At 36.6% G+C, this 19,380-nt stretch overlaps 3 protein-coding genes across 3 annotated transcripts; 1 reads left to right on the top strand and 2 right to left on the bottom strand.

Moving 5' to 3' along the window:
- Positions 1-361: 361 nt before the first annotated feature.
- Positions 362-3,713, bottom strand: LOC143558018 (glycine-rich domain-containing protein 1-like). Its single transcript, XM_077046952.1, has 7 exons — positions 3,531-3,713; positions 3,300-3,417; positions 2,453-2,836; positions 2,113-2,364; positions 1,433-1,953; positions 1,223-1,347; positions 362-974 (listed from the first exon to the last, which is right to left on the bottom strand). Exons 1-7 carry the CDS (start codon positions 3,710-3,712, stop codon positions 412-414), a joined length of 2,145 nt encoding a protein of 714 aa, XP_076903067.1. The 5' UTR covers position 3,713; the 3' UTR covers positions 362-411.
- A 3,815-nt stretch (positions 3,714-7,528) lies between these two features.
- LOC143558040 (uncharacterized) lies at positions 7,529-12,689 on the bottom strand. Its single transcript, XM_077046969.1, has 6 exons — positions 12,501-12,689; positions 10,204-10,277; positions 9,840-9,989; positions 9,458-9,743; positions 9,123-9,356; positions 7,529-8,094 (listed from the first exon to the last, which is right to left on the bottom strand). The coding sequence occupies exons 1-6, from the start codon at positions 12,645-12,647 to the stop codon at positions 7,705-7,707; spliced, it is 1,281 nt and encodes a 426-aa protein (XP_076903084.1). The 5' UTR covers positions 12,648-12,689; the 3' UTR covers positions 7,529-7,704.
- Positions 12,690-14,484: 1,795 nt separating this feature from the next.
- On the top strand, positions 14,485-19,007 carry LOC143558039 (DEAD-box ATP-dependent RNA helicase 3, chloroplastic-like). The gene is made up of 10 exons (XM_077046968.1): positions 14,485-14,926; positions 15,417-15,553; positions 15,682-16,096; positions 16,180-16,278; positions 16,482-16,706; positions 16,778-17,155; positions 17,245-17,388; positions 17,477-17,572; positions 18,338-18,654; positions 18,720-19,007. The coding sequence occupies exons 1-10, from the start codon at positions 14,507-14,509 to the stop codon at positions 18,796-18,798; spliced, it is 2,310 nt and encodes a 769-aa protein (XP_076903083.1). The 5' UTR covers positions 14,485-14,506; the 3' UTR covers positions 18,799-19,007.
- The last annotated feature ends 373 nt before the right edge of the window (positions 19,008-19,380 follow it).

Raw genomic sequence — 19,380 nt, 5'->3', positions numbered from 1 at the left:
TTGTTGAAAAGATACGCATGTGTAATTTGATTTTGATTGGTTATCAATTAACATCACTGACAGATTATTTTCAAGTTTCAACATATTATTACTTCCAATGGGCCTCCTAAATTCGTTTTGACATTATGATTACGAATGTAAAACCATTGGACTGCCCGGTTAGTCAAGGGCCCATGGTCATCAATAACATGTGAAAATTATTCATTCTAAATTCCATAACCGAACATATGGGCCATATGAGATTTCAATCTATATACCAAAACTCCACATCAAAAGCCAGTCTTTTTTATATTTGTGAGTATGAAGTAAAAGTTTCACAAGATAAATAATATTATTATTTCTAAATAAATATACCAAAAAACCATCTAATTCCCAAACAAAGCTTGCTTATACAAGTCATCACCACACTCCTCAACCGAATAACTCTTGTTCAACATACTCCACACCTTGTCGTGCCATCACAGCCTCAGCATTCCAATACCACGGCTTCACATAGACCGATCTCAAGGACTCCTCAACTACCATAACCGACCCCCAGTCGCGATCGCCATGATTCACTTCCTTCAACCTCCTCCGAATCAACAAACTCCCCACATCCTCCTTCCTCATTTCGGTAACACTCCTTAATATTGTCGTCCCGAGCAGCAACACAAATGCTGCATCTTCCTCTGGCAAGAATTCCATAGCAGACAGTTTCCAGTTAATGAGCCCAGTAGCTCTCCCGCTCGGGTGATCATCTGAGACCCGAACAATTGTAACAAACCCGTCTTGTCCCTGCTCTTTGTTTTGTTCGTTTTGGTAGTGCAAATGTCGCCCGTTTAGCAACTTGATCTCTAAATCAGTGGAACTATTATTGGTTTTGAGATCGAATGTCATGTCAGTTGAGATTAACAGTTCGTGTCCGGTTGAAAAGATCCACAAAGCGCGCCATTCTCCTGAGGGTTTGCTTGGTGTTGCTGTTGCTACTACTTTTTCTGTACAGAATATTATTTATTAATAATTAATTATATACGCAACGGGATAGTTAGGGAGTAAATGAGTCAAGTCCGCTCATGAGCTACTCTCGGCTAGCTAAAAGTTCGAACCGAGCCCAACTTAAACAGGCTCGAGCCTAAAAATAAGTTTGCTTGATAAAAGAGCCCCGAACTTCATTTATTAGCTCAAGCTAACCTAACTAACATATAATCCTTGCATTCCAACGGTTACATCTAACAGAACATACCTGGAGCTTTGCCTATAGAGCCAGCAACGTAAGACCACGAGCCTGCACGTATTTCTACACACCGATCTTCCCAATTTACGACAGTAGGTTTGTTACTACCTCTTCTCCAAACCCCTCCCGCGATTCTGCGATCAATAAACGATTAAATTATGTTATTATTTTGAATGTCGAGCTCAAATCTGTTAAATGTGAAACTAGCAAAAATGTTACCTCATTCGAATAACGAAACATTCTCTTCCAGCGTGATCAAGAACTGTACGAGACAACCACCGGCCTTCTTGAGGTCGATATTGGTTCATTTTCAGGATCACCTCGGACACCATGGCTCCTGAGTCATCAGTTACTCTGTCTGGCACGGATTTCAGCAAGTATGGTGCTTGTGCTGGTGGTGTGATCGAGACGAATACCCTGAATCTTTGACTAATGACCCCGTCTAATGTGATCGATGGTGCTCTAAGCAGCTCGTTCCATGTAAACGTTTTGGATTCGATTAGTTTACTTCCTTTGATGCAAACTCCCCCTTTTCGTCTTAGCTCCACCACCATCCCTTTTGTCCCGAATTCACAGTAAAGATCCACCACATTTTGCCATGAGTCAGATGGAATGGTGGATATGGGGTTGTTTAGTTTGAATTCTCGGTGGCATCTCAGAAATTGGAATAGTAAAAACTCCTTTAAAACGTCTGTTTGCATTGTCTTTGACATTGGGGTTTGCTTCACCACCATGTTAACCTGTTATGTAAAGAGTTTATTATCTGTTATAGTTATTATTATTTGATTAAATATTATTCTGTAAGTTTGTTTGCCTACATTATTCAGTATTATGATAGTTATTGGCGTTTTATCATAATCATTAATTATTTGGTTAGCTTTATCATTATTCGAACTGACCTCAAGCAAAAACCGAGGCAGCAATGGCCGATACTTGACATTAACATCATTATCCGTAACTTCCCAACGAATCGATGGCTTCACATTATCATTTACCGGGCAACCAGCTTTCTCATATGGCTGATCAAACACTCTTTCCCAAAGCTTCTTCATCACCTCTAAATCTTCCTCCTTTACACATTCTGATTCGGTTATCTTTAACATGTTGTCCTCCATTTCATTTAAATCGATTGCATATGCTATTGGGTAGCTCTGATTCATCAAACAACAATTGTTGAATCACGTCTATAAAATTAGATGTTAAATTAGTAAATTTGGTATTTTTAATGTTTGTAATTACCTTATGAGTGATCCACATTAGTAGAATATCCAATGTGGGAACAAAATATGTGTTGCTACCGGCGAATTTTTGCAGCATAAACAGAAATCCCTTGTATCTGTTTTTGGCGGCTATTAAGTACACGAGTTCTAGCATATAAGGTTTTGAGAATTTGGTGAGGAGACATCTTCGCTTTGATATTTCTCCTAAAAGATAATCGGTTTGATGAATGCTCATGCGAAGATCATCGGAATCAGCTTCATTTTCAAAAGATTCTGATGGGTATTTTGAAATCCACCTTTCTTTACATCTTTCTAAAGCATAATCTTTATTTTCTTGGTTAAAAATGGCCGGTTTTCCAATGAGTTTCGAGAATCTTGAATCACAGTATTGCTTGTAAACTACCTAAAACATAGTAATAAAAATTAATTAAAATTGTGTTATGATGGATTAATGTTAAATCACCTCCATACGGGTACAACTTCTGGTCAGACTACAAAATGTCGGGAGAGAAGGCCGTACTAGAAGTACCGAGTTCCCTGTGTATTGTACTTGTAGTCCAACCATCTGTCACGACCTTCTACAAAAGGTTGAACTACAAGTAGTTATTTGATAGATGTCAGTGTAGTGTACTTAATGCTTGTAGTCTGACCTTGTCCCAACCTTTTGGTCAGGCTACAGACGGTCTGGATAAAAGGCCGGACTACAAGTATTAAGTACTTACAAATTATTTCATGGATGCCAGTGTGCTTGGTACTTGTAGTCTGACCTCTATCCGGACCGTCAGCCCAGGCTATACTAGTATGGGATGATACCGGATTGATTTTGATATCTGAGCATTCGTTAAAGTCGATCAACAAATATATACCGGATTTAAAGTGTGACAAAACCAAACCCATTCAACATCAAGTGGAGGAAGAATCATTGGTGGCTTGCCGGACTCCGGCGTAAGATCAGATATCATCGGCATCCATAACTCATCATACCTACAAATTAATCCATTTAAAAAAAATGAATAAATAAACTCACAGATATTAAGTTTTTGTGAGTATGTCATGTATATGTGTCATGTATGTCTTTATTATTGTTATGTACCTACCTACGAAGAGCTTCAACAAGAACATGTGTATGGTGGAGCCAATGTGATTCTGCAACATCTCTCAAGAACACAATGTTTTGTCTAGCAGCCGCCACCAGATCTAAGCTCAGCCGGATAGGTTCATCGTCCGACAACTCACTGAGGGTCCTAGTTGACGGCGGTGAGTGGTCGGAACAAGACATGAATGTTTTTTTTTAACAAGTGTGGAAAACAACAGTGGTCGTCGTATTCATGGAATCAAGAAAGAAATTAAGGTTGAATGATGTGTTGTAATTAATTAAATGATTGATTGATTGATTAAGAAGTTGGGAAAGTGGGCGTGTAGCACTAGTGTATTGGCATTGACATTGGCATGTGAAGGTCCCTATATATATTTGTTTAATGAATGTATTTTGGAGTGGAGTGTAAGAGGAGGTTTGTGGAGTGGTGGAGACTCGAGGCACTTTTTTAAGAAAGTGCACTCGAGAAGTTACAATAATTCTCTTTTAGTTGACGGAATATGATGATTTAACTAACCTGATAGCGAAATTTCATGTTGCTCATACTTCCATTTTCATAGGATAGATGTAAGGATATTTTATTATATTGGAAACTGCAAAAAGAAACCATTACTAATTTCGTTCTTGTAATATAATTGAAAGAAATTGAAGATGAGCAAACTATTTTTTGACTAGTAGTATATCAAGTTCAAATCTAACGTGAGCATCCCGAATTAATTAACAAAATATAACTTAAAAAATTGATACATTTTCTTTCGTATATCTCCTACTAAACCCTAATTCAGTTCATGCATATAATATAACAAATTTTAGCTAACAAGAAGTTTTAATAACCCTACCTTCATTAATAATAAACCCATTAAAAACCAATTTTATCAAATATCAAATTTATCTATAAATTATGTTAAAAAAAAGTATCACGTGAAACGGAAATAAAACTGTTTTTTAAATTAACATGCTTTTTGTAAGATTGCTATACTTTTGACTTTTGAGGCTTATTGATTGAGCATACTATGATATCATATATCTCCCGACATTGAAATGACACCACATGACACATGCAACATTCGATTATTTTAAGGGAACTCACTTCCTATCCGTTAAACCCACATACAATCAATTAATTAAAAATGATTATCTAAAACAATAATATTTATAAAATTCTTTTTTTTGTTTGGCATAGAACTGTTTTTTTCTTTTGACAAAAATAATAAATGTTCACATGTAATAGAGATAAAAAATACATGTTTTTTTTTTAAAGTTGGTACGTGACATATATTTATACGAAAGAACGTAAAATGCTACGCAGAATATTTTAGCATGAAGTGTAAAAAATATATGTGTAATATTTAAAAAGAATTCTAAAAAGTATATATAAAACAAAAACAAAGCTATGATTTGGGAAATATGGCATGTGAAGGGATTAGTCGTTAGTTAAATGAATTGGAGCAACTACCACATGGATTTGGTATGGAATTATCCATTCTGTTTTTAAATATTGCATTAAAGATCTTTGACGAAACCTAATGCTATATTCTACATTAAATGTTTCATTGGTGTTAACGAATGTTAACATTTACACTGTCTTCTTAAGTTTTTTTATTTAAGGTAACGTTTGGTACGCAGTATTGATAGTGGGAATGGAATGATTAGGAAAAGTGATGTTTGGTTGTTCAATGAAATAGAATCATTCATTATACATGGAATCTCATTCCATCAAAACCATTCCTTCCCACTCCCATTCTTTTTTTTTTTTTCATTTCATTCCTCCTTCACCATACTTTCTCAACAATACCACCACCTAATAATCACCACCACCACTACCATTACTGCCACCACCACCTGACCGCCACCGTCGTCGTGCCACAACCTCCGTCACCACCGCCTCCACCACCGCCGCCACCACCGTCGCCGTTGCCCTACCATCGCCATCACTACCAATGCTAACACCGTTTGACCACCCCCACCCCACCACCACCACCACAACCACCGCCCACCATCGTCGCCACCGACACCACCGTATTCGTCGCCGGAGCTACCACCACCATTGTCGATGTGGATTTTTTTTTTTTTTTTTGTAAAAAAAATATTTTTAGATAGGACTGTTTTTATTATTTCTAATTCATTCTTACAATTTTTTTTTTGGATACCAAATAACAAAAAAGACAAAGGAATAGTAATGATCCATTTCATTCCCATAGGTTAACCAAAAAAGACAAAGGAATAGTAATGATCCATTTCATTCCCTTGTCTATTCCATTCATTTTCTCATTCCATTCCCCCTTTATTCTATTACCCCCAACCAAACATACTCTAACACTGCATTCTTGAGTTTTTTATTTAATGGTTTAGAAAAGAAAAGATAAGAAAATTTTTCTTGTTTCATTCTTGAGTTTTTTTATTAAAGGAAAAGAAAGAGAATGGAAAAAAAAGTTAGGCATTTTTTCCTCCAAAACTTTCCTGCCAAATATGGCCGGATTGTGAAGGAAAAGTTTATTTATTACTAATTTACCCATCTTTTTCTTCCTATTTAACTCAAGAATGAGGGCATAATTGTAAAGTTACAATTTTTTTTCTTATCTTTTTCTTTCTATCTAACTCAAGAATGTAATTCACTTTCTTTTCTTTTCTTTTATTTTAACTTGAAAATGCCTTTTAAGCATATAATTTCTTTTCTTTTCTTCCCTTATCCAGTCTTGTCATTTCTTTTCTTTGTAGTTTAAATCCTAGAATGCAGTGTAAGGGTTTAGAAAAGAAAAGATAAGAAAATTTTTCTTGTTTCATTCTTGAGTTTTTTTATTAAAAGAAAATTGAAAGAAAAGTTAGGCCTTTTTTCCTCTAAAACTTTCCTGCCAAATATGGCCGGATTGTGAAGGAAAAGTTTATTTATTACTAATTTGCCCATCTTTTCTTTCCTATTTAACTCAAGAATGAGGGCATAATTGTAAAGTTATAATTTTTTTTCTTATCTTTTTCTTCCTATCTAACTCAAGAATGTGATTAACACTTTCTTTTCTTTTCTTTTATTCCCTTATCCAATCTTATCATTTCTTTTCCTTGTATTTTAAACCTGAGAATGCACTGTTAATCACAAATTCACAACAGAATATATTACCAAATATATACTCTCCACAAATTTTTCATCCAAGCTAAGAGTGTTGTTACGTTGGTTCAATTTTTTACCGGTTTTAACTAAACTTTCAAGTCACATCAGTTTCTTAAAACAACAAAGTAAACCTGCTATTTTTTTTAGAGGTTTGATAGTTTGAACTTTTTTTAACCATTAGTTTATATTTAAAATTTTAAACTAGTAAATATGGTTCTTGATTATAATACATATAACTAATAGCAACAACAATTACAGTGTCTTTCGAACGATGACACCTCACAATTTGCTCACAATTTGTCACTCAGTCTCTCTTCCTTTCCCTTCCTTTCTCTCTCTCTCTCTCTCTCTCTCTCTTCCTTTCTCTCTTTCCTCTCTCCTTCCTCCCCTCACAGTGGGAACCGTCTGGATTTCAAACTTTCATATCTCTCTCTTCACGTGGTCGCAACTTGAATTCGGACTAGCAAAAAAAAGCCTCCGTTGTGAACGCTCTAATGTGCTTATTATATGCATAACAAATTCCAAAAATTTTAAATTATATATACCGTTTGTTATACATGACCAATCCCTAGTTTCAAAACAAGCTATCAAAGCCAACCGAACCAGTTGGATATCAAACCAGCCGAGTTGCTTATGTTTGATAGGTTTCAAAAGTTTTTCAACATCACTAATCCGTACTACCATGCAAGTCTTGAAGAAAGCATGCACTTATCTTCAAATCAAATTTCAAATTCTTCACACACCATAGCATACTGCAAACTTAAAAGCAAAAAGAGATCAACCATTTAGTATATACAAGTAATCGTTTTGCTAAGCACATGTAATGTCATTTCATATACAACCCCGCCAACAAATAGCACGCATAAATCACACAACAGGCAACATCCACAAAGAACTATATGACGAAAAGTGTTTCTTTTCATTACATTTACAAACCCTTACACGGGCAACTAAACTTTATGTAAACCGAGATAACCGAAAGCCTCAATCGCATGGTACCTCTAACAAATTAATAACATTCACAAAGCACTAAACACACACTAGTTAAACAAGCTAAATCTTTGCCAGATCATCTACTCTCTGATTCGTTCACTGCAGGTACCTCTTGTGAGTAACTAGACATATCAATATCTACCAGTGTAAGATCAAAGGGTGGTGAATCTGTGACATTGGCTAGCAATGATGAGTCCATGGCCTCAGCTTGTTCCGCACGGTTAGTATTGTTGTTTTTGTTATTATTATTTTCGGGTGTGATGTCACCTGAAGATGATGATGAAGATGATAGGGTGGCTAGTTGTATGTCGTCTAACTTGTTTGGTGCAAAGTCCTTGCTTCTTCTAACAGTGTCCATCTCTGACCCGATTGGGACAAAGGTGCGGGCCCGGTATTTTGTACCGCCTTCTTCACCCGACTCACTGCTATGGTTGTAAAGCACGTAATCATGATATGTTGGTGCAAACTGCAAGGATTGTGAAATGAGTCAAATGGCAAGCACTGCACGTTAACGATAATCACACCATCATTATGATGTAGATACATAAACACTGTCATTTTATAGTGACAATAAGTAGTGAAGCTATTACTTGGTAAAATGACAGTTTTACGTTTTTACCAATTACTAAAAGCTGTCTTTTAAGAGTATTGTGACAAACTAGAATAGTAAAGTAAAACAATAATTTTGGAAAGCAGGGAGTATAGCCTTAAACTTGATTACAAAAACCATACTTTCACAATAATAAACTAAAACTTTGAATAAGTACATGCATTAATAATAAATATTGGACGACATTCCACCCATTTGACCAGCTTCCATTTTAGCTACATTTATTTAATTTGACCTGATCAAGATAACACATGACCCAAATTGACTGTTCATAGATAAACAGGTCAAAATAGTCTACTCTAATAACAAATTCATAGTTGAAATGTCCTTCATTTTTTGCTCTTTTCTAGCCATTTATACTTTCTAGGGGTGTGCATGGGTTGATTTTGGTTGGTTTGGGGCTCAACTGAACCAGAACCGAATATTATTTTTTTCGGTTCCAGTAAACCAAACGGTTTTGGTTTTTCCTTCTTACCTATAAGTTCGGTTCATTTATGGTTCACTGTCGGTTTTATATTTGAGCTTGAAATGGTTGGGGCTAAAAAAAACTGGTCCAAAATAAACTTGGGCTAGAACGGCTGGCTAAAATTTTGTTAACCACTTATTAGTGAATTTGGGCCACAAATCCAATAACAAACATTCAAACAAGTTTGGTGCAGTTCTACCCTGTTTGGTTTTGGATCGAGTAACCAAAAGAAACGATACCATAATTACCGGTTTTAAAAACAAAAAACAACACTGAACCGTCGGTTATCACGATTTGGTTTTGTCGGTTGATTCGATTTTGGTTTCCTTAACCGGTTTACCCCACTAATACTTTGAAAATAGAAGTTAACTAAAACGGTACAAAGCCAAGCCTAATCCGGAGATAAAGCAGAAAAAACCTGGTGAACAGTGTCATGATAGAAGTCATTGAGCTTCAAAGCATGTGCAAGACTAGCTGTAAACCCATTGGATGCACCAACATTTGCACCAGCATACTCTTTGTAAGGGAATGCATAAAGATGGCCCACTGCAGCAATAAGCATCTCAACACAGATAATAAAGTTTTGAAACTCAGCTGCTTCCTCTGCAGTTTTTATCAAATCATACTTTGCAGCAAGAAAAACCAAAACACCCTGAAACTCAAACAAACACCAATAAATAAACATTAAATAACACTTTTCAACTACCATTGTTTATTACATGCCTACAAAATAACAAACATGTTACGTGTTACCTGCCAATATGTCAGAAAGACAACACTCTTGATAATGATGAACTTTGGAACGGGATTAAAAGGTTGGAGCATATCCCTGCACGCCATGTAAAACAAGGCCAAAGCATACAAAGCCATACTGTAAGAAACAGTGTATATAATTGTTATATATAGGTATGACTGTGCCACACCAAAATTGCCATCATGATACTTCCCGTTGGCATAAAGTACAAAAGTAACCGCCACCAATATAGGTTTAAGAATCACAAACTGTAAACACCCTTGCTTGCACCTCCTTATAAATCGCCTGCACCATAAAAATAGCAAACAAAGATATGCAAAAAAGTCAATAGAGCATATTTGACCCGTTACATAAATAGAAAGGATGTTTCATAGAAGTTACCCATCTAGTGGAATTGGAGGGAAGCAACATGTCATCAAACACCAGTTTGACTTAAGAGCGCGTCCACTAAGACTTATTACAACAGCACCGGGACCACCAACCCATGCCAAGCATAGTGACAGAAAGTTATATATAACCCAGGCTTCATACCTAAAATAATATATAAATAGATTAGTATCATATTACTTGAAGGTTTCATACATACACAATTAAGTGATCAAATTCCTTTTCAGTTTTTATGCATCTAAAGTTCAATGACAATTACCAGAATATAAATCCATGTAACAACAACTTTGGCTGGCAGATACTTTATAGAAAATGACACAAATATATGGTATTGTAAAATTAAGGATAGCGTACTCACACTTCTCGGATAGAATTGAAGTAGATTGAGTTGCTATTGAACACAAGCGACAGGAAAGACATCAAGGCGTAAACCTGTGAATAAGAATGAATTACTTGTAATTGCAGCATGCATTGAACTTAAAACCACAAAACAAACTATATGACAAGAACATGATAAAATATTGAACATTAACAAATATTGACAAAGATTAAAACATCAACCGCCATCAAGAACATCACCATTTTAGAATAGACTAGTTAAAAAGCTTAAAATGGGCATAAAAATCAAACTAAAACCAAAACCATTGTTCTATATTACTACAAGCTTCAACATTGAAAAATGCCATATTCTCTCAAGAACACACTGCAATCAAAAGTACGCTTTAAGCATCAAGACATGCATTTGTTAAACAAATTTAACAGCCAAAATTGGCATGCCTGGTTGTTACTAGCCATTTTTGTTTGATGTGGTTCATACACAAAGTTTGTGTGATATTGAAACAAAGTTTTCAGACGATTTTTGTTACAATTTCAGCAGCTATTTTTGGTTTTTGTGAGTCTCTTAACACTCAAGTAAGAATTGCCCTTATCATGTATATGAAAGGCATTTGTCTAATTATACTTGAGCAGTTGATCATTTTATTAGTTTTTTTATCAGCCACTATTTATAGCAACTAACAAGTACGCAGTGTGTGAGGCTACTATTAAAGTCTGCTAGATTAAAAAGCCTATGTCACCTTCTGATGACCTAATAACAAGGCACAACATAGCAAGTTATCACATTAAATCTCACGTTAGGAGAATTCCATATGAGATGAAACATACGCTTCATTATACATGAAACTCCTCCCTAATTTGATAGGAAATAAGCCAGATGCATGACTTTAGTTAATAAGTCAATTACATCTATAACAGATTTATGCATACTAAGAAATACGAATACGCTTACTCTGCCCCAACAAGAAAAACTTAGCACACAGTTCAATATTTATGGTGACTAGCTATTAAATGGGTAACCTGCCCTTTTTAAGAAGGGGCATTTACATATTTCCCCTCCCTAAGATTAATAATTACATATTTCCCCACTCCTTAAAATTCAATTACATATATCCCCTCTTTAAAACATACATATTACATATTTACCCATATCATTAAAATTAACATATGTATTGACTAATTTACCCTTATTTTATTTGCCAAAATACAAATAGTTTAAAAAGTAAAAATAAAAATAAAAAAAACTCTTAAATCCATCGATTTATATTAGAAAAAGAAGTACAGAGGCCAAAAGAAATAAGTCCTTGTCTATTATCTTCATCCAAAGTCCAAAGCCAAAAAACTCTTAAATCCTCCACCGGAAATCACCGGGTTACCCCATCATCGGCGTTCACCATCACCCTCAAGGCCGTAGGCGTTCGCCATCATCGTCGTACATCATTGTCAATGGTTTTAACGAGTCCATATATGACTTTCTTAATCTCTCTTCGAAGTTGCAGGTTCCCCGCGAGTGAAGGTTTCTTAGTTGCCAGGTTCAGATCTAGGTGTGAGAACAAAATAGATACACTTGGGTTGATGGAAAATCGTTTGGCCAGTTGGTTGCAGTGGCGGTGATGGTTAGTGTGGTCGACAGTTGGTTGAAACAAAGATCACAGTTGGTTGAAACAAAGATCAAAGCGATGGAGGTCGTCGGTGTCGGCGGTGATTCTATGGTGAGAGACGATGGTTCAATGGTGGTTCTATGGGGATGAAATAGGTTGATGGTGGCCCTAACTATTTTGTTATGTATTTTAAAATTTAAATTATTATATGGTATTCAAGGGTAAATTGGTAAATTGATATGGAAAAGGGGAAATATGTAATTGAATTTTATAGTTGGGGATATATGTAATTTAGTGGGTTTAGTAAGGGGAAATATGTAAAAATCCCTTTTAAGAAGAACAAAATAAAGAGAACAGGTAACGAAACTTTAATGCTACTAATTTCATTATCGACCATCAGGGAGTAGAAAAGTATATTAGGATTGAAAAGTAACAAAAACAGAAATCTTTGCTTTCTTTGATGAGGCTTCCCCATCATATTAAGCTGCCTGCCAATTCTTAGGTATGGAGGCCACGATATGTATAATAAACTAAGAGAATATAAATCATAGTATTGTAATTATATATTATACAAGTCTACTCTTTAATCCATCACAAAATATGTAACTCATATTTAGAATTGATTTCGAATGCTCGCAGCATGATCCCGAACCGAAGGCAACATTAAGTAAATACAACCTATTAACTGATCAAACAGAAAGAAGCAAAAGCAACTCACAGGAACCATAAAAATGATGCGAACGATGTATCGCTGATACGTAGGCTCAGTATAATTCAACAGATGCCGGTATATATGAATAAGCGCCAGCGTAATGGCACCGATGGTGCAGGGAAGCGCCACTAATATATAGTATACCGGCCCCATTGTTACCCGTCCCTATTCACACCCCCGTTTCCCCCTGAAACCCTAACAACAACAACAACAACATATTATTAACAATAATAATAATAAATCAACAAAAATAATAATAGCAATAACTTCCTTTTGAAGTCAGTATTGGAATTAGTTAATGAGATTTCGTCGAAAACAAAACCCTAACCCCCAAAAAAACGATGAGAATTGGATATTAATATTACCTTTGTGAGAATTGATTTGAGGGGGATTGGGGAGGATGATGGATCTGGTGTTGTTGTGATTTAGGAAATGGGATCTGGTGTTGTTGCTTTCCAAATGGAATGTTAGAGATGGAGCGAATATATCGGCTTCCAGTTACGATGCTATGCGATTTGTATTTTGTATCTTGCAGCTCGTTGATATGGATTTTGGAGGTTTCTAATTATTGTCGGCCAGTTTTCCAGCTAAAACGTATGTAACTTATTTAAACGCGTAATTACATTACTTTACCATATTATTCAAAAAATATTTCTTTTATGCTAACCAAACCACTCAAAAAATAAAAAAGAAAAGGAATTCATGGTCAGGGCATGGTCTTTTAATCATGTGAATTATACCATGTGGATTCATTTAAAAACTAATAAAACTTTGTTTGTGCATAAATTGTGTGAAACTGCTTAAGTCGATTGTTTCCTAGTCACGTATGAGTTTGCTACATCAATTTGGTTCCAAATATATGTCTCGTATGCTAACGTAATACAAATCCTCATACAAGAAGACGTTGCAAACAATCTTTAATGTTAGACGTTTATGGAAAAATGACGAAGGAATGCGTTTTGTTTCGCCAAAAAGCAACAAAAACTCAACCGGTTTATTTTTAGTTTGAGGGACCCAAGGTGGTCTCCCAGAAACCACAGGATACAAATTGTATTAATCTCCCCCCTTTTATTTTGAAGCAATCTGAATTACGTCAACCCTCTTTCTTCTCTCCAAAGCCCATCAGCCTTTTGTCTAGCAACAACCTTTAAGCCCAACAAGCTCCATCAGCCTTTTGTTTATTCAACAAACGGCCATATTCTAAGAAGTATGAGGCTAGAATAAATCATTGCAAGAAATAAAAATATTTATGTATTTTCAAAATACCTAATTAACTGCGTTTGGAACTATGCCCGATATTCAAGTGAGTTTTTTTAAGATAGAATGTCAACCATTTATACTGATTTTGACGTTTCAAACCTAACTCATTCGGTAACACTATCGAGAAACAAACCAATTACTGTGAAAAACCTCATTCAACTAGGTTTTAAACCCAAGACTATAAATATTTTAAATCCTAACCCACCCACGCCATTTTTTTTTTGAGAACGACCAACTAAGTAACGCCGGGTACTCCGTATGCGGCCCCCAACGGCTATAGGTAGCCCGAGCCGGCCACGAGTCCGGACGGACGGAGCCCCTAGCGGTCCCCCTATTGAGGGATTCCCCGGATAAAACCCGACCCCACGCCCGCCAAACAGCACGACAGCGAGGGGCCGGTAAAACCGGGTGAGATCAGGATTCGAACCCCTGGCAAGCCAAGTTCATCGCTCATATCTAACATATAAATTGGTGATAGTAAGGTTTGATCCCCCTACCTCTCACTAGTAAAGTAAATACTCTACCATTACCATTGAGCCATTGAACCAAACTAAAATCATTTCAATTACTTTTCCAGTTTTCCGGAAAAGAAAAAAATAAAAAAAAAATGTGATATATAAATGTAGACATAAATAGGAGAGGTTTTAGCTGTAGCCAACAAGGTGTTCTCTAGAGCACCACATCCATCCATTAACCACTCACCTTATCCCTCAATCTACAACCCCAATTCCACCATAACCATAATCATACCCATGGCTTCTTCATGTTCTTCTTCACTCATAGGCATCTTCCCCAAGAACCCATCACTGGACCACCTCACCCGCAAGCTCACCACCCCACTCCACCTCCCTCGGTCCACCGATAATAAGCCCCATTTCACCTCAATTAAAGCCCAGCCCAGACCCACTCACAAAACCAGTTCTGGGTTTGTCACATCGGCCACTGCCACACCGAATAACATACTCAGTGAGAAGGCGTTTGAGGGTTTTGGTGGGTTTGATGAGGGTAATTCGGAGGATGAGTTTTATGATGATGTGTCTGAAAACGAGTCTTTAGTTGGTGAAGATGGTGCTGGTGATGATGATGAACTGGCGATTACGAAATTGGGTTTGCCGAAAAGGCTGGTGCAGGCTCTTGAGAAAAGAGAGATTACTAGGCTCTTCCCAATTCAAGTAATGATTTTTATTAATTTTTTTACTCTTTTTTTTTGTTATGTGTTTATTATTATCATTATCTTGTTAATTTGGAATTGGTGTTACTGTGTTAGTTTTGAGATGCAACCTTATCACTTTAGCACTTATCTGTGACTGCTAATATTAATGTTTTAATTTGTATTTTAAGTTTTAACATAGTGTGTGTGCGTGTGTGCGCGCACTAGTTGTTTGCCTATGCAGATGTATGAGTCACTGTAACTTGTAAGCATGTTGGTTTCTATTGTTGTTCAAAGGAAGAAAGTTCAAATTTTAGTTGGTTTTTATTAAATTTGAGATTTTTTGATGCACAACTACTGATAACACAAAATGGTGTGAAACCTATGGTAGCAAAAAGTTCATTATAGACATTTTTAACCAAAAGTCGTATACTTTACCGCATATTGACTTTTTTACTTCCAGTATTTTCAAGTCAAATATGTGTTGACTTGTTTTTGTTTCAATCGTGTAGAGAGCTGTCTTGGTCCCCGCATTAGAAGGTAGAGATATTATTGCCCGTGCCAAAACTGGAACAGGAAAGACGCTAGCTTTTGGGATTCCTATAATCAAAAGACTTACCGAAGACGATGAAGAAAGAATTGCTCCGAGGTACTTATAATCCAAGTTTCTTTCCTTTTCTTTTCATCTTCATTCTAAAACATCTTATAAATGATAACTAAAATGACATGTTGACTTTGATCACTAATTGCTTTCTTATACATATTTTTAACATAAAGGCGTGGTCAACGACTTCCTAGAGTCTTAGTACTTGCACCAACAAGGGAACTAGCAAAGCAAGTGGAAACAGAGATCAAAGCGTCGGCCCCATATTTAAGCACGGTTTGTGTGTATGGTGGCGTTTCATATTCTTCACAACAGAATGCTTTGTCTCGTGGGGTTGATGTGGTGGTTGGCACACCTGGAAGACTTATTGATCTTATTGGAAGCAATAGCTTAAAGTTAAGCGAGGTTCAGTTTTTGGTTCTTGATGAAGCTGATCAAATGCTTGCTGTTGGTTTTGAGGAAGATGTGGAACATATTTTGGAAAAGCTTCCGTCTAAGAGACAAAGCATGCTTTTCTCTGCAACTATGCCTGGCTGGGTCAAGAAATTGTCAAGGAAATATTTGAATAATCCGTTGACGATTGATTTGGTAAGTTTATACTTTATAGTGGTATTTGGATTATATTATAGCTTTTGTCTAATAAAAATATTGTTTTTGTTGAACCTAAAAAGGTTGGTGATCAAGATGAAAAGCTAGCAGAGGGTATTAAGTTATATGCTATACCAACAACCTCAACTTCAAAGCGGACAATACTCGGTGATCTTGTCACGGTATGAGGACTTAATTCTTGGATCTTTATTGTGTAAAGATCAAGTCTAGAATCTAGAATTCTTATAATGTAAAGATGAAAACTTGAATCTTTATTCTGTAAAGATCAAATCTTGTATCTTGAATTTTTATTTTGTAAAGATGAAAATTTGAATCTTTACTATGTAAAGATTATATCTTGAATCTTGAATTATTTTATCTGTAGGTATATGCAAAGGGTGGGAAGACTATTGTTTTCACTCAGACCAAAAGGGATGCTGATGAGGTGTCAATAGCATTGACCAATAGTATAACTTCAGAGGCATTACACGGTGACATATCTCAACACCAAAGAGAAAGAACATTGAACGGCTTTAGACAAGGAAAGTTCACCGTGCTTGTTGCTACCGATGTTGCTTCTCGTGGCCTTGATATTCCCAATGTTGACTTAGTAAGTTTGCCGTCGTTTGGCCAACAAAAGACACATCCAAGCACTATCTTTAACATGTCTTTTCTTTCTAGGTTATCCACTATGAACTACCAAACGACCCTGAAACCTTTGTGCACCGATCGGGAAGAACGGGGCGTGCAGGGAAGGAAGGCACGGCTATTCTGATGTTTACAAATAGTCAAAGGCGGACAATTAGGTCTCTTGAACGCGATGTCGGGTGCAAATTTGACTTTGTAAGCCCTCCAGCTGTTGAAGATGTTCTGGAATCCTCTGCTCAACAAGTTGTTGCTACACTCGCGGGCGTTCATCAAGAATCTATTGAGTTCTTCACTCCAACTGCACAAAAACTTATTGAAGAACAAGGTGCTGGTGCTCTAGCTGCTGCTCTTGCACAATTGAGCGGGTTCTCAAAGCCTCCATCATCCCGTTCACTTATTTCACATGAGCAGGTGGTTTGTTTTAACCATTTTGCGTGAGCTTGAAGCTTGTTTGATATCTGTAATGTGGAATCTTTATCTTTATTTTGATTTTATTGCAGGGTTGGACTACATTGCAATTGACTCGGGATCCCGCTTTATCAAGAGGGTTTATGTCGGCCAGAACTGTGACGGGATTCTTGGCTGATGTTTATGTCACTGCTGCTGATGAATTAGGAAAGATACATATTATTGCTGATGAAAGGGTGTGCTTTTGTTATTTATTTATGTGAGGTGATTAATGCGTCTTCTTTCCTGTTGGTTTGTTTTATGACATTTTATATGTTTTATCAGGTTCAAGGAGCGGTTTTTGATCTTCCAGAAGAGATTGCCAAAGAGCTTTTGAATAAGGACTTGCCACCTGGCAACACTATTACAAAAATTACAAAGGTATGGTCTGTTTACTTTTTAGAGGCGCATAGCACATACGTGATGTGCTGCTCTATTTTGATCCTAATTTTGACCAGTTTTGACACAGAAGTAGAGTTGTCCAAAAAGTTTTGGTCGAAAACTTTGAACCGAGCTGGCTCAGTTTGTAAATGAGCCGAGTCCCCAGGGTTCCATCTGCTTGTTGTCCCGCTCGTTGGCTCGCTCAATTGGGTTAAACCCCAAATTCTTGTATTTATATAAATGATAATAATAATAATAATATAACTTATATAAATAATGAAAAAAAAGGTTGAAAAAACAAACCCCGCATATATTGAATCTGCCTCTCAAGTCTTTAAAAAAGTTGAAAAACAAGCAAAAGTAATATGTATAATGTTATATTACTATATAGTCTGTTGGTTATAAATTTTGTATTATCTGTATGGTAAAAATACATTTTTTTCTTTTGCATATCATGTAAAAGCAATTACAAAAAAAAATAAAAAAATAAATAAATAAAAAGATAGCAAGCCAGCTCAACGAGCCTCGAGCTGGCTTGAGTTTATTACGAGCCTAGCTTGAGCTCGCTCTTTCAGTTCGTTAAAAAAACAAGCGGAGATGAATTGGCTCGTTTAAGTGCGAGCCCAACCCAACCTGTTAGGCCTGGCTCGTTCACAGCCTTATCAAGAAGTACACAAAGCGCCTTTTAAAACCAAGTTTTAAATACTATGATCTATGTGTTCTGATTTATTGGATTACTGATGTATGACTTGGTGGTATTTGCAGTTGCCTGCGTTGCAAGATGATGGTCCTGCAGGTGACTTTTATGGTAGGTTTTCGAACAGAGAGAGAAGTTCACGGGGGACAGGTTCAAGAAGGGATAGCTCGCGTGGTGGTTGGGGAGGCGGCAGTCGGTTCTCGTCAGATGACGATGGGGATAGTTACAGGCGAGGTGGTAGGAGTGGCGGAAGCAGTTGGTCTAGAGGCAGTTCTAGAAGTGGTGGCGGTGGTGGCAGTGATTGGTTAATTGGTGAAAGACGGTCTTCACGCACCCCTTCGTTTGGGACTAGGGGCTCGGGCTCTCTATCTCGCTCAAGGGACAGGTACTAAATTATTTGCCTATTTTTGGAACTTACTTAAATAACTAATAATAAATGTTAAATGATAGGAATTTTGATGGTGCATGCTTTAACTGTGGACGGTCTGGACACAGGGCATCGGAATGTCCCAAGAAGCAAGATTACTAGTTTGCCCCTCAGTCCTGTTTAGAGCCCGTACGTTCATAGATCTATTTTAGGCCTCGGTGCTGTGTTTAGCCGGCTTCTGGACATGGGTAAAAGGTTTAAAAGAAACGAGAATTGGCATACGCGTTAGATAGCTTTAGGTTGCAGCATCACTTTTGTTTCCAGTGTTTTGGCAGCATTTTGAAGATCATGATATGTTGACTCGATTATAACTTATGTGGATTGCTATTTCTTGTAATTTTTCTTGGAACTATATGCTATATATGGAGTATTATATGTTGATTGAGATTGTGATATTGGACTAAGTTGTATGAAACCAAGGCGTTACTTTGAGCACTTCATCCTCGAAGCAAACTAAACCATAGCATTGACATTTGGTTAAGGATTTTTAAATGGGTGGCTTGTTTTAGCTGCAATCTAGCCTTTTCTATGTAGCTGTTTCCTATCGAAGGAAACCCATACAGCCTAGACGTTTCAGCCAAGTGTTACCTTCTGAACTGTCTTGTTTTTGGTGAAATCCCTATACAAAAACGCTTTCATGTTTATTTTGGCTTTTCCTATTGGTCAATTATTATTTTAGTGATT

This window comes from Bidens hawaiensis, unplaced genomic scaffold (assembly GCF_021521415.1).
Source record: "Bidens hawaiensis isolate Kalapana, Puna unplaced genomic scaffold, B.hawaiensis_p1.1 tig00019314_1, whole genome shotgun sequence".
NCBI lineage: Eukaryota > Viridiplantae > Streptophyta > Magnoliopsida > Asterales > Asteraceae > Bidens > Bidens hawaiensis.
This window is presented reverse-complemented; position numbering and strand designations above follow the sequence as displayed.

Coding starts and splice junctions, on each gene's coding strand:
- LOC143558040 (XM_077046969.1), bottom strand. CDS start 12,647: ATGGGGCCGGTATACTATATATTAGTGGCGCTTCCCTGCACCATCGGT. Junction 9,357..9,457: donor TCTTTCTGACATATTGGCAG/GTAACACGTAAC, acceptor TTTGAGTTTCAG/GGTGTTTTGGTTTTTCTTGC. Junction 8,095..9,122: donor ATCATGACACTGTTCACCAG/GTTTTTTCTGCT, acceptor CAATCCTTGCAG/TTTGCACCAACATATCATGA.
- LOC143558039 (XM_077046968.1), top strand. CDS start 14,507: ATGGCTTCTTCATGTTCTTCTTCACTCATAGGCATCTTCCCCAAGAAC. Junction 15,554..15,681: donor GAAGAAAGAATTGCTCCGAG/GTACTTATAATC, acceptor TTTAACATAAAG/GCGTGGTCAACGACTTCCTA. Junction 17,389..17,476: donor ATATTATTGCTGATGAAAGG/GTGTGCTTTTGT, acceptor ATGTTTTATCAG/GTTCAAGGAGCGGTTTTTGA.
- LOC143558018 (XM_077046952.1), bottom strand. CDS start 3,712: ATGTCTTGTTCCGACCACTCACCGCCGTCAACTAGGACCCTCAGTGAG. Junction 1,348..1,432: donor TGTTTCGTTATTCGAATGAG/GTAACATTTTTG, acceptor TATTGATCGCAG/AATCGCGGGAGGGGTTTGGA. Junction 975..1,222: donor CTCTATAGGCAAAGCTCCAG/GTATGTTCTGTT, acceptor TATTCTGTACAG/AAAAAGTAGTAGCAACAGCA.